The sequence below is a fragment of the Hemiscyllium ocellatum genome, chromosome 2 (genome assembly GCF_020745735.1).
Source record: "Hemiscyllium ocellatum isolate sHemOce1 chromosome 2, sHemOce1.pat.X.cur, whole genome shotgun sequence".
In the NCBI taxonomy this organism is placed as follows: domain Eukaryota; kingdom Metazoa; phylum Chordata; class Chondrichthyes; order Orectolobiformes; family Hemiscylliidae; genus Hemiscyllium; species Hemiscyllium ocellatum.
Genome location: NC_083402.1, coordinates 144,889,881 through 144,903,428, shown reverse-complemented (window position 1 = coordinate 144,903,428; position 13,548 = coordinate 144,889,881). Strand labels below are relative to the sequence as shown.

Below are 13,548 nucleotides of genomic sequence, written 5' to 3'. Positions count from 1 at the left end.
GCTTTTAATTTCCTCAACAGTTGAACATAATCATTGGTCTTGAATTAACTGTGCAATTTATGATGTTTATGATATAATTGAGTCTCAACTGTTAGACTGTGACTCAAAGGTGATTAGAGGAAAAAGCTGAGATTCTTTAAATTTCCAAGTTAAAGATTTGTCTTGGATTACTCTCTCTTGGTTCTGAATGCTGAACAGATCAGGAACTTGATTTTTTTAAGTTTTTTTTGTTCAGAATTTTTCTGGCTGGTCTTTGGATACCCTCTATGATTGTTGTTTGTCGATTCGTAAAAGTAATTATTTGGGATCTGTGTCACATAGCTGGTGGGGGATGGAAAACCAATGATTTTGATGTTTTTGCCAACTTCTTGGACTAGCAGTTTTTAAAAATTCCATTTGTACAGCCAGGTGGCTGCTCTTTTATGAAAAGGAAGTATTAGTGATTGTCATCCAGTACACTTCAAACGAATATCAGGAAATTGCAGGTTACACATTGATTGTGATTCTTGCTGGCAGTCCTGTTTTGAGTTTAAATTCAACAAAGTTTATAATCCTGTATATTTGCACATTAATTCCTGTTTAACTCTTCTAGACTGAGAAGAGACATGTCTGGAATTATAATCCTGTGTCCCAAAATCTGGTTGTGTGTTGACTGACAAAGGTGGCTATTTGTAGTGCTATTCTTCTACTGAAAGGAACATAGAGACCAGACACAGTTTAATCCTGTTGTCTTAATCACGATGAAGTCATTTTCTTGTCAGATTTTTTTAAAGCCTGTTTTGCCCTTCTCTTAGTTGACCTTAACCATGGTCAACATTCTCTCCAGTGCCTTTCTGAAAATCCAAAAATAAGTTCTTCTAGATCGATCTTCCTGAGCAAGTTGTGAGGCTTGCTGTAACTAGTTTGAAAATCTTCCCAACCCTTCTTTTCTGTTAGATCATCCACAGATGTAACTTCTAATGTTCAGATTGAATGCACACAGATGTGTTGGGTGTTTTTGGTTTTGGAGACCTATATTCGACTGCTTACTGGTATGAACATTTACCTTGAGTATGGTTCTCTGGCTTTGGTTCACTATCTATATTGGCTTGCATCAAATGTCGCAAGGATGCCAGTTGATGTGTTTAGATTAGATTACTTAGTGTGGAAACACGGACCCGTCAAAGTGTAACCCACCCATACCCATACATTTACCCCCTCACCTAACACTGGCAATTTAGCATGGCCTGCACATCCTTGGACTGCGGGAAGAAACCGGAACTACCGGAGGAAACCCACGCAGACACAGGGAGAATGTGTAAACTGCACGCAGTTGCCTGAGGCGGGAATTGAACCCGGGTCTCTGGTGCTGAGAGGCAGCAGTGCTAACCTCTGTGCCACCGTGCTGCCCATTAACATTACTGCCATAGGCTCTCATATAAAAGGATCATTTTTGATTTTCTGAATAGGTTCTTCACCTTGTACATTTTTGCATTGGTCATTTAAATTTATTGGGAAACTAAATAACAACTTTGTGCTCAGGATCTATTAGACCTGGGTGTTCTGTACTGGAAGACTTTACTGACTTGGCAAATTGTTATTCTTGCATACAATCAATTATAGACCTTTGCAACTTCCTCAGGATAACCACTCTTGATCTTGGTATTCCTTTCCTCTAAATTCAGCATGTTTGTTTTTGGGAATTGAACTTGATGCTCTTGAATGCTATCCAGATCAGAAATAATTGAGGATAGGTTTTTGATTTTAATTGCTCACCTATTGGCTGCCAGGAATGTAATTCAGATTAGGAGAAATAAGATTATATAAAAGTGGGTATAATCTCCATACACTTAAACACTCTATAATACATCAATAAGCAGATTGAACCAACTTTGAGCAAACAGTGGAATGGCTTTCTTAATGTTAAAATAAACTGCTGGAGTATAGGATCTTGTATTGCTTGAGTGAAACAGATCTTCTCAAAGCTATAAAACTACAAAAGGCTGATTTGTCTTATACTAGAATGTCCTTTTCTAATTAACCACATTCCAGTCAGTTTTCATACAAACAAAGCAGATGTCTGTTACATGTCCCCCACTGCAGCCTGGCTGATTGAAGGAAAAACAATTTGGTCTCATTTATGCTGTTAATGTCTTTTTTTTTCTGTCCTATGCTATCAATTCCAAGGTCATTCTCAACATTTTTGTTCACACTTTGGGAATTGATCTAAACGCAAGACATTAAACTGAAACAAGATTGAAACCTGCCTCCCTTTTGCTATGGAATTATCACATAGTCAAAAAGTGCAGATTTTCTCCTTTCACACAATACTTGGCTTAGAATCCATGACTCACCCTATTAAACAGCCAATTTTTTTTTAATGATCCTGGCCGAGACCTCTGTTTTCATGACCTGGTTGGAAGCCCCAACCTTATTTAAAAATAGGTTGAAGTTTGGAAATCTCAAATCCTTTCTAATTAGGTATAACAGAACTCCATAAGTTTGAAGAACCAAAATGAATTTTTACTTAGTAAGCAATTTTATTTCCTGCTTTGCGAAATTTATCTTGCACCATGCCAACTACAGAGCCAGTAAGTAAACAACACGCTGCATAATAAATGGTGGATGATGCATTTGTGAGCAACTTGGTCAGACAATCAAACAATCTTTTATGTTGTGTTCCCCTAGAGGAATTTCTACTCCTTTCTGTCAGAGCCAGTGTTTGAATTCTCGTTTTGCTTCCCCTGCCCTCCCTCTTCTCCTCCCCCCCCCCCCCCCCCCCCCCCCCCAACCTTTGCTGTTGTGACTTGTACCAGAACATCTCAAGTACCCCACCCCATGCTTCAATCTAATCATCTTAAACTGGTTTCTAACTGCAACTCCTTCTGAGCTTTCCAGGGTTTGTCTTTGCCCTAGTTACATGGAACGAGCTCTGTGTTTCTTTTTACCTGGAAACCACCTCATTGGCTCCTCTGCCAGTTTTCTGCTCTCCATCTTCTGAATTCCAGGTTCTCCTTTTGGTCATCTGTCTCCTGAGATACCTGCCCCCCCCCAGCTCTTGTTTCCTTTTTGTTTTAGGTAGAGCACATCTTGGGTTCAAATGCAAGTTTTGTTTTTATATACATATATCACACTGCACTTTACTTGGCTGGGCTCCAGAGAAAGCAGGTGGTGAACAGAGCATGCCCAGCTGGAAATGCTGTCCCACACTGAGAATGGGCAAGGACAGATGGCCTGCTGAAGATTGGAGCCCGTGACTGAATCGGGCTCGTTGGTTTCACAATGATCCTCATTCACTCTGGTTGCTGGCCGTGGTCCTGAAATCGGGGGATGACTGCCCTGGCTTTATCAGTACTTCTGAGCTCTTTAAATGAAAAACAATTGTATAATAAGAATTCCCTCAAGCATACGATGCTTTTTTTAAAAAAGCAGCATTAGGCACATTTAAGGATTTAAGTCAAAATTAAAACATGACTCTTGTAATCACTTGAGTAAATACAGTGAATTAATAACTATTAAATATACAACTGATATTGGTTCAAATAAAGCTTACCAAGTTTATGTATTGTCACTGCCTCCTTTCATCCTTGTTTTATCAGTGGAAGGAATGAGCTCAGGCTGCATTCTCATCTCTTCCCACCCCCACCCCCCCATGCTGCTGCTGCTCCCCCCTCCCCCTCCCCAGCATGCACAAACTCAAGTGGATCTAGTGATACCTGTACTGTTCCAAACTGTAAATCTCCATTGTGTTTGTAGACAGTGTAATTTAGTTAAAATGACCTTTCCTGATTTGAGTTTGGGTTCATGTTCTGTGAAGCTGTTAGCAATCATGATGTTTGGTCCTGTAGCAAAATCACCTGTATGTGCACTATCATGATGACCGCATTTGTCCATGTAACCATGTTTGGCTTCTAAAAGTCTTTTAAAATCAGATTTTTGGTTTTGTAACTAGTACTCTTGAATTAGATAACTTGTCAGGGTGAAAGATACCAAGTGTTTTGCAAAGATTCTCTCCATATTGTTGAAACTAATGGAGAAAGATTTAGTTTCCTTAAGGCATGCAGCTGCAGTTACATAATGTTGGACTTTATTGCAAGGAAGCTAGTTTATGCAAGTTAACAAAAAAATGTTGCAGCAGTTCTTTGTCAGTCCACATCTAGAGTACTGTGTGCAATTTTGGTCAAATTGTCATAGGAAGGATTTACTCAGATTTGCTCATCTGAATCCTTGGGTGATAAGGTTATTTAGACTGAGGTGAAGCATTCCTTCACTTAGGGTTGGATATCTTTAATAATTCTGTGCCCAGAAGCTTACAGGTGCTCAGTTGTCACATACTCACATCTGAAATTAATATATCTTGGGACATGAAAGGAATATTAAAGAAAAGGTAGAACTCTTGAAGCTTTTGGCAAGTGCCGCAAGGTAGTCTTGTCAGCAGAATCCAAATGCGTAGTTCAAACTGGGTGGTTGCAGAATGCGTACAAAACTGGCTAAATAATAGTAAGTAGCAAACAGTACGTACATTGTCTGCCAGTCTTTATTCAGACCAAGGACTGACTATGCTTTGTAATAATGACCTAAACTTGGTTATGCAGGGCATGATTGCAAAGTAACTTTTTGTTAAAGATGTGGCCATATTGTGAATGGAAGATAGTGCTGAATATCAAGTCAGTGGTCTGATGAAATTGATAACCATGACACTTTTAATGTAGAGCAGTGTGAAGTGATGCATTTTTGGAATAATGTGGAGATTGTGATGCTAGAACTAGTTGAGAAAGTAGCTAAGGGACCTTAGATCATAAACATCCTTGCTTTAGTACTTTATCCACTATAAAAAGTGAGCTCAGCTGGTGTATTCAATCTGGATACCATACTTGATGAAAGATGTGAAGGCATTTGAGAGGATGCAGAAACTGTCAAGAGGAATCTCTTTATCTAGCATCTGATTATCCAAATATCTGATTATCCCCCAAAATCACAAGGTCCTGATGGGCTAAGCTGTTAGCCAGCATTCAATAATCTGGAATTTGACTAACTGAACACAATACTGCCCACCTGCGCCCTTTGAATAATCGAGGTTCCTCTGTGTAAGCAAGTGGCTTCTGATATGAAGGGCTTCTAGTTTTAAAGACTGGAGAAACTGGGTTTCATCTTGGAGCAGACACAGTTGAAAGGCAGCTTGACAGGTCAAAATAATTGTCTAAAATAGAGTAATTGGGTTATACTGCTCCCACTAGTAGAGGACAGATTTGAAGTGTTTGTGTCTGTCTGGTGGTGGTTCGTGTAACTTAAGATCAGGAATGTATTTGGGGGTGGGGGTGGGGAGGGAGGTTGAGGCAGATTCAGTCATGGCTTACAGAAGGAATTGAATAAATATCTGGGGGGAAAAAAGGGACTTGGGTCGTTCCACTTCTGCTTATTCCTTCCTGAGTCGCACTTTAGTAGAGTTCTAGCAGGGTAACTATTCCTACTGTAACCATTCCATGATATTAATTACCTTTTTAGAAATTAACCAGTAAAAGCAAACCTAAAAGTAAAGAGGCAAATAAACTAAGTTTCCATGCTTGTTTACCTTCTGTTACTCCAAAATACTTACTCAAGTATGTCACTAATCCTGAACTACTGATCTTCAAGAATTGAATTCCACTTCTCGTGTAATTAAGAACAGATTTAGCAATTATATAATGAACACCTCACATAGTTATTTGTAATATCGGACTGTGGTCTTTGCAATTAACTACATGATACAGACTTAAGTGAAATCTGGTCATTTTCATTGAGATTTCCCTACTTAGGTGCTATTTGTATAACTGAACAAGTTGACTTTTAGAAGCTTAAGAATGGTGTCCATTCAACTTACACCTTCATACCAACTTGCATCGTGTTAAGGGGTACTATACCAGAAGAGTTAAAAGCTAGCAGAACTACTTGACGCAGCAGCAAGTGTTCTGTAACATCAGGTCGAACAGCTAGATTAGCTGGGTTGCCTGGAGACAAAAACAAATTGAAATACTGTCAATCAGTTTAAATTATCCCTCAAATACCAAACTCAAATCAAGTTTGAATTTAGAATTTTGACAGTATAAATACCATGAAACGATCTGATGCTTTGGGGTATAAAACCAAAAAGAAACTGAACAGTTGGAGGAGAACTGCCAAAAGACAAACAGATGTAGGCTGCTAGTAAGAGCTCTGAGGTAGGTACCTCTCTGGAGAAGTTGGCACAGGAAAAAAAATAACATCGATCTAGAGAACAAAACACAATAGCTCTTTACTGAAAATGTGATAGCAGTCCATATTCTCTTGCGCATCATTCATGTTTTCTTGCTTTTGTATTTTTTTCTTTATCTTTTCAAATATTATTGATCTTTACAGCTTGACTCTGCAAGGATGTTACAGAACTGTATCCTCAGATTTTGGAGCAGTGTCTTTGATCACTACTAGGGAATAGATTTGTTGTATCCCAACATTTCTCAGTGGACTGCATAGGTAGCACAAAATACTTCCCCTGAAAACGTCTATCCTTTTCCCACAGGGTTCACTTTGAAAGTTGTATTCCATCTTGGCAGATTTAGTGTACAGGATAATTTGATTTAGTTCTTCAACTGTATTCTAAGGATATCCATTGCAGCAGATTAGTTGGTTATGACTGGTCAGTTGTTCCTCCTTTTTCCTCGTTTTTTTTTTCCCCCACCAGGATGTTGCCTACCACGGTAGGAAGATCGTATGAGGAAAGGCTGAGGCACTTGGGCCTGTTCTCATTGGAGAAAAGAAGGTTTAGGGGAGATTTGATAGAGGTGTATAAGATGATTAGGGGTTTAGATAGGGTAGATACTAAGAACCTTTTACCGCTAATGGAGTCAGCTGTTACTAGGGGACACAGCTTTAAATTAAGGGGTGGTAGGTATAGGACAGATGTTAGGGGTAGATTCTTTATGCAGCGGGTTGAGAGTTCATGGAATGCCCTGCCAGTAGCAGTGGTGAACTCTCCCTCTTTATGGTCATTTAAGCAGGCATTGGATAGGCATATGGAAGTTATTGGGCTAGTGTAGGATTTGGTCGGCGCAACATCGAGGGCCGAAGGGCCTGTACTGCGCTGTATTTTTCTATGTTCTATATCTTAACTTTAAAGTCACTGGCAAAGCTACAATTGTTTTAATTTTGTCCATATGTCTTGTACAAGCTAAATAGCTATAAAGTTTTTTCCTCTAGAGAATCACTGAAGAATGTCTCTCACCCATCGGCATTGGACAACTGTTCTTCACGCCAATAACATTTTGGACGTGGTACCTGTGCCAGTTTTTCAGATAGCAAATTAGTCCCACTCCCTTGCTCTCAATCCATAAACCTTAAATACTTGGGGGAAAATTCATCAAATTCTCCTGTTTTTGCTATCTTTTCAGGCAGTGCATTCCAGTTCCCAAATTGCTGCTTATTTTTTTCCCTTATTGCTTCAAACTGCACATCATTTGACAGAACAGCCAATCTCTGGTTACTAACAGACCAGTTTCTCCTTTCTCACCAAAATGGAATTTTGAGAGTTCCTGTACTTCAAGAACGATGTCATCTCATCCACTCCCTGAACATCTCATGCAGGGTTAGTAATCATTAAGGATAGATCCCAATTCTGTACAGTTGAAATTTGTCCATCTTGGATGGATGATCGTATCCCAAGAATCAGAAATACATTTTTTGAGCCAGTTGCTGTGTTGAGTAGTGTGCCCTTAAATACAAAACTTTGGTTTTTGAGATCTGTGACAAAGAAGCTATGCAGTCGGACATGTCAGTCAGTAGTTGGCTCACTTAATCTAAACTCCATTTGTATGGTGTAGGTATGTGAACTCAAATACTGACTAACCAAGGTTACTTATGTATCACCAATGGTAAATTTGCAGACAGATCATTGCTAAGCATTTAAGCTGCATTCTTTGCATCCCCTTATTGCTACATTGTTTTTAAGCCTAACATTTTGCATGGGATTTGACCTGTCCTAGATAGATGGTTTAGCTAGAGAATGTGATGTCAAGATCTGCATGTTGCTAAACTGGATCGCATGCTGAAGTGTTCGAGTTGGAAGGTTATTGAACTCCCGAAAAACTCATGCCTTGCAGTAGCTGGAACACCTGAGAGTTGGTGATTTCACGAGAGCTGTGATGCATTTTAGTTTGGTTCCTGGAGGAGTGAAGGCAATTTCAATCTTGCAAAATACAAGATACTCTTGGGTGAGAATGGAAATTTATTTGAGGGTTCACATTGAGTTTGAGCCTAAAGAATGTTTATAATTTGGCTTTAACTCTTATACAAGCTACAAGGGGACGTTAAATGGGCTGGGGCTGTTTTCCCCTGAAGCATGGGAGGTTGAGCGGTAACCTTTAGAGGTTTAAAATCGTGAGCATGGATAGGGTGAATATAGAAGGTCTTTTCCCCAGGATAGGGGAGTCCAAAATTAGGGGGCATGGACTTAAGGTAAGCAGGGCAAGATTTAAAAGGGTCTGAAAGGGCAAACTTTCCTTATGAAGAGGGTGGTGCATGTATGGAATGAACTCCCAAAGGAAGTGGTGGAGGCTGGTACAATTGCCACACTTAAAAGGCACCTGGATGGGTACATGAATAGGAAAGATGGAGTTATGGGCCAAGTGTTGCAAATGGGACTAGATTATTTTAGGATATCTGGTTGACATGGATGAGTTGGACCAAAGGATCTGTTTGTGCTCTACATCTGACTATGAATGAAAGCAGGTGTAGAGCATGTGGCCATTGAGCTTCCATTAACATAACTGTGGCTCTACTTTCCTGATCACTTCCACGTTCCATAATTCACTAGCCAAAACCTGTTCCGTCCCAGCCTTACATATATAGTCAAAGGTAACTCTACAATTTGGAGGAAATTTCTCACTTCAGCTGAATTATATTCAGTTCCAGAAGATTGCAAAGTTAGCTCCTGATAGTGTCATTACACCCACATCATAGATTACTGACTAGCAGAAACAACAATGTAACAATTACTGTTAATCCCCTTCAATCTTGTACCTTTTCAACAAGAAAGCATTCAATTTATTCGGGCAATTGACTTTTTTTAAAGGCACAAAACCAAAGGTGTATTTTTTTTACGAATTGGAGTTCAAATTTCTTAAGGTTTACTAATTTCCATTAAATCTATTCTACTAACAAAGGAAAAATATTACCATGGATCAGTAAATTTTTGAAAACAAAAATGCACAGTGCAGATGCTGAAAATGCCAGAAATGATCAAATAGGTAGCTACATGTGAGGGAAAAAATGTTTTAACATTTCAGATCAATCTTTTTAACTTTGAACAGGTTAATTTTTGAGCTTTTGCTTAAGTAAACTCCATTTATAATGGGCTTCTGTAGACCCACAAATAATGAATAATGCAGTCTCTGCCATTTTCCAAATCTTCTCAAGCTCCTAAGGTTATTGACAAAAGAGCAAAGTTCACAAGTTTGCAGCTGCCCCCAAAGAATATTTGGGAAAGTTGCTTTCTAAGTGAGATGCTAGTCTTTTGCTTTAAAGGTTTTGCGCGAAGGAATCTAGGGTTGCAACTTGACAAGCACTGTGTATGATGAATTTAAAACCAACTTGGCATGATTTGCTGCCCTGAAACCCAGGTGAACACACTTGTTTCCAACCTGAGAGCTTTGATCAAACTGAGCAGCTTGAAATCTCCTGTCCGGTTTTCCTTCACCATCCAAAAAGTTGCTGATCACTGACTTAACTGGAAAATAGAGAAGATAGCACTTAAAATATTTTGGTAGCCCCCAGTAATAAGGTCTGACTTTTTTTTTGAGTATTTATTCCTTCACTTTTGGTCAAATCTATCTTTGGATATAAACATGGTTTGACTTTGACCCAATATATTGAAACTGTCTTGAATTTAGCAAAATGCATTTAGGGTTCATTATGTAAGAAATGTATTTGAATAATTGTTAGTTAAATTGAAGAATATCTTCACTGGTGGCTACCAAACTATTTTAGGAGCTGTTAAGTAGAGTATTGGGATGTCATATTTTGGCTGTACAGGATATTAATTAGGCCACTTTCAGATACTATGTGCAATTCTGGTTTCCCTGCTATAGAAAGGATGTTGGCAAACTTGAAAGGGGTTCAGAAAAGATTTAAAAGGATGTTGTCAGGGTTAGAAGGCTTGAGCTATGGGAAAATACGCCAGGACTACTTTTTTTTTTCTCGGAGTGTCGGAGGCTGAGGGATTTATAGATGCTTATAAAATCATGACTGACATGAATAGGGTGAATAGGCACGTCTTTCACCTGGGATGTGCGAGTCGGAAAGGCGTTTGGATGGGTATATGAATAGGAAGGGTTTAGAGGGATGTGGGCCCAATGCTGACAAATGGGGCTAGATTAAGTCAGGCTATCTGGTCAGCATGGACGTGTTGGACCAAAAGGGTGCTTTTACAGCTGTGACTTGTGACTCTTTGGAAATGGTACATCGACTACATTTGCTACCACCATTGTGTTTTTGACCTAATGGCTGGACAGGTCTCTGATTTGTTTTTCTGAGAATAGGCTCTCTTTTAAACAAGATACACTTAATTACCAACCACAATAAGTTAAAAGTTACATTAGTTTGGACACTTAGTATGACTAGGGAAGAGGCGGTAGCTGTATATCCTTCTGATAGCCATAGGTGTTCTCCTATCCCTGTCTGTACACTATAATTTTGCATGATACTCACTGTACCCCTCAACATTCATCCTTCATCACTCTGCAACATATTCTCTCCACTTAATAGTAAGTTTGTTATGTGTACTTCTATATGAAAAACAGTTAAAAACTTTAAATTGCCGCTCTGGACTTCTGTCACTGGTGTAAGCACCAAACTAAAACAAAGTACAGTTAAGACCGTTCAGTTAACAGCTCCTGGGCTGGAGTAACACCAACTTGAATAATGGAATACTTTTGAAGCTGTGGCTGGGATGAGACTGCCATTCTGGAACAAGGCAGTGTATCCTTTCTAAATGGAGAAATTTTGCCATAGACCTTTTTAGTACTTAATGGGAACCTACCTTGCCCAGTTGAGGTGAAGTTTACTCACTGAATACAAAGCCTTTCAGTTCTTGGCCATCCATTATTATTTCCAGTAACTGATTTGATTTAAAGTGGTTCTAAAACCATATCATCTCAGACGGGATCCAACATGTGTTGGATCCTATTGTTGAGCAACTCCAGTCTCCAGAAGTGGAGGTCGAAATTTAATCTTGTCTTGCAACATAAGGTAATTACTTACTGGTGCTTTGCTTGAATGCACATTTTTTTCTATTCTGTAAATACACCAGGAAACCTGTGCTTGTATCCACTGGCATGAATATCAAATTATACATAATCAGTAATTTAGTTAAACATTGTCAAGATAAATTCATTCATAACGGAATAAAGCTTCCCTTGTACGAAGCTCTGCTTGAAGCTATTATTTGATGTATATGCATTGTCGTTCATTGTATGCTAAATCTGATGAGTCAATTCAATGCAAGACTTTTTGTATAATTGCATGAGAGATTACTGGGTATAAGGGTAATCTTAATGTTTCTGCTTTTCCAACCCTTCCCTTGCCCTTCCCTACCGCCATCACATCCAAACCCCTTCCAATTTTGATTAGCTTCAGTTTTAATCTTCATTTGACAATACACCAGCACTGCAGTGCTTTTCCCAAGTTTATTTGCAAACAAGAAAAATTCTACAATGAATATTCATCTCTGTGGGGTAGACAGCTTTGTTTTTTGTTCAACTGAATTGCAAAATATCTGTCTTGCAGGTTGGACAATCTTCTAAATATGGCTTATGGCGTCAAAAGGTAATTATCCCTTTTTCCAGCAATTTGGAATTTTAGGATAAGTATTTTCCTGGTTTACTTTTGTATTTAGGAATTGCACTCAGTGTCTATTAGATTGAGATGTTGACTTCAATTAATCAATTTGCAATAATCCCATTGCATGAAATCGATTTACTAGTTTGGAGTAAGGCTAGTCTTTAAATAATCAGACTTGTTACTTCCATGCAACTCCTTTGTCCATGTTTCGAGTTCAACCTATAAAAGTGCTATTTAAATTATTTTCTTGTTTTTTTGGTTAAATTTCAAGTGAAAATAACTTAAGTATATTGGAGAAACATAAAAATAAAAGTCTTGACCCTGCAAATCTGAAATAAAACAGGAAATGCTGGTAAAGGTGTCGACATCTGTGGAGAGCAAAAGTTTGAGTTATGACTCTTTGAAGCAGGAGAAATAAATGTTTGGAAAGGAATGCATGAGGGTGTTCAATTGCTCAGATTGTGGGTCTACCTACAGCAAGAAGGCTGCTCCTTAATGCCTCCAGGGCAACTAAGGAGGAACATTACATGCTGGCCCACATCCCACGAGTGAATGTGATCATTTTAATGTTAGACTGGAATGCTTAATTGCTATTGGCTAGCCTCAATGGGATGTTGATGTTTTATAATGCAGCATCAGTATTTGAACTATTTATGGTTTTAAAAGTAAAAATACAGAACTCCTTACACATTGTAAAGCCGCAACATTAAAAATCTTGTTAACTGTTATGTATGAGGATACATTGTAGTTTTGATTTTTGGCAGGTTTTCGCCAATGACTATTGATGGAATGACCAGTTTGGCAGGCATCAATATCCCTGGACATGCTGGAACAGGCTGGTGTATATTTGTTTACAATTTAGCACCTGATGCAGATGAGAGTATTCTTTGGCAAATGTTTGGACCATTTGGTGCTGTGACCAATGTGAAAGTCATCCGCGACTTCAACACAAACAAGTGCAAAGGATTTGGATTTGTGACTATGACCAACTATGATGAAGCAGCCATGGCAATAGCCAGTTTAAACGGATACCGTCTAGGGGACAGAGTACTGCAGGTGTCCTTCAAAACCAACAAAACGCACAAAGCCTAATATGTAACATAACTGTTATATAGCTATTCAAAAAGACATGTTAAAGCAAAACTTTATATATTAGTGCAAAGACTTTGTAAGTCAGTGTTAAGACAGAAGTATGACTATTTAGCATCCTAAGAATATGAGAAGGTTTTATATTGCTGGTAACTTTGCATTAAATCTTCTTTCATAGCTTTTATGTTTTGAAAATTGACGAGGTGCAGGGTTTTTTACCTGTCACACAACATTCTAGTAACCTCCTTTTGAAGGAGGTGGACCTTTTAAAAAAAGAAACTGTTTCAGCTGAAGGAAGAAAGACTCCTAGATTTTTACACAACTGCCTTGAAACAGTACATAAAGTGAATTTGTGAGGCTTTGTTTCTTTTTCTTTTTTAGAAGAAAATATATTTTGGTCAAGTATTTGATTTGCCTTTAAATTCATTGCATTTAAGTGATCAGTTTCAAAAGTGTTGGTTTACATTTGTTTTCTTTATTTACATGTTAAGTAAAGTTTTTATTTTGATAAGATTTTGGATTGGGAAAAGGGTGGGCTGCAATTATACCTTATTGTAAGGTTCTTGGAAATCCTTTTTTTTCATAACACAGTACCTTGCCAAAGAGAGAGAGCCTCTTTGCTGAAGTGGGTTT

At 38.5% G+C, this 13,548-nt stretch overlaps 1 protein-coding gene across 6 annotated transcripts in view; it reads left to right on the top strand.

The window, feature by feature from the left end:
• elavl2 (ELAV like neuron-specific RNA binding protein 2) overlaps positions 1–12,918 on the top strand; it is a 65,728-nt gene extending 52,810 nt beyond the window's left edge. For 3 of the 6 annotated variants that reach the window (XM_060846694.1, XM_060846678.1, XM_060846658.1), the window contains exons 6-7: positions 11,773–11,811; positions 12,591–12,918. In XM_060846694.1, coding sequence (XP_060702677.1) covers positions 11,773–11,811; positions 12,591–12,918 — 367 coding nt within the window. The remainder of the gene's footprint in view (positions 1–11,772; positions 11,812–12,590) is intronic. The other 3 variants (XM_060846704.1, XM_060846668.1, XM_060846685.1) reach the window with 1 other exon arrangement.
• The last annotated feature ends 630 nt before the right edge of the window (positions 12,919–13,548 follow it).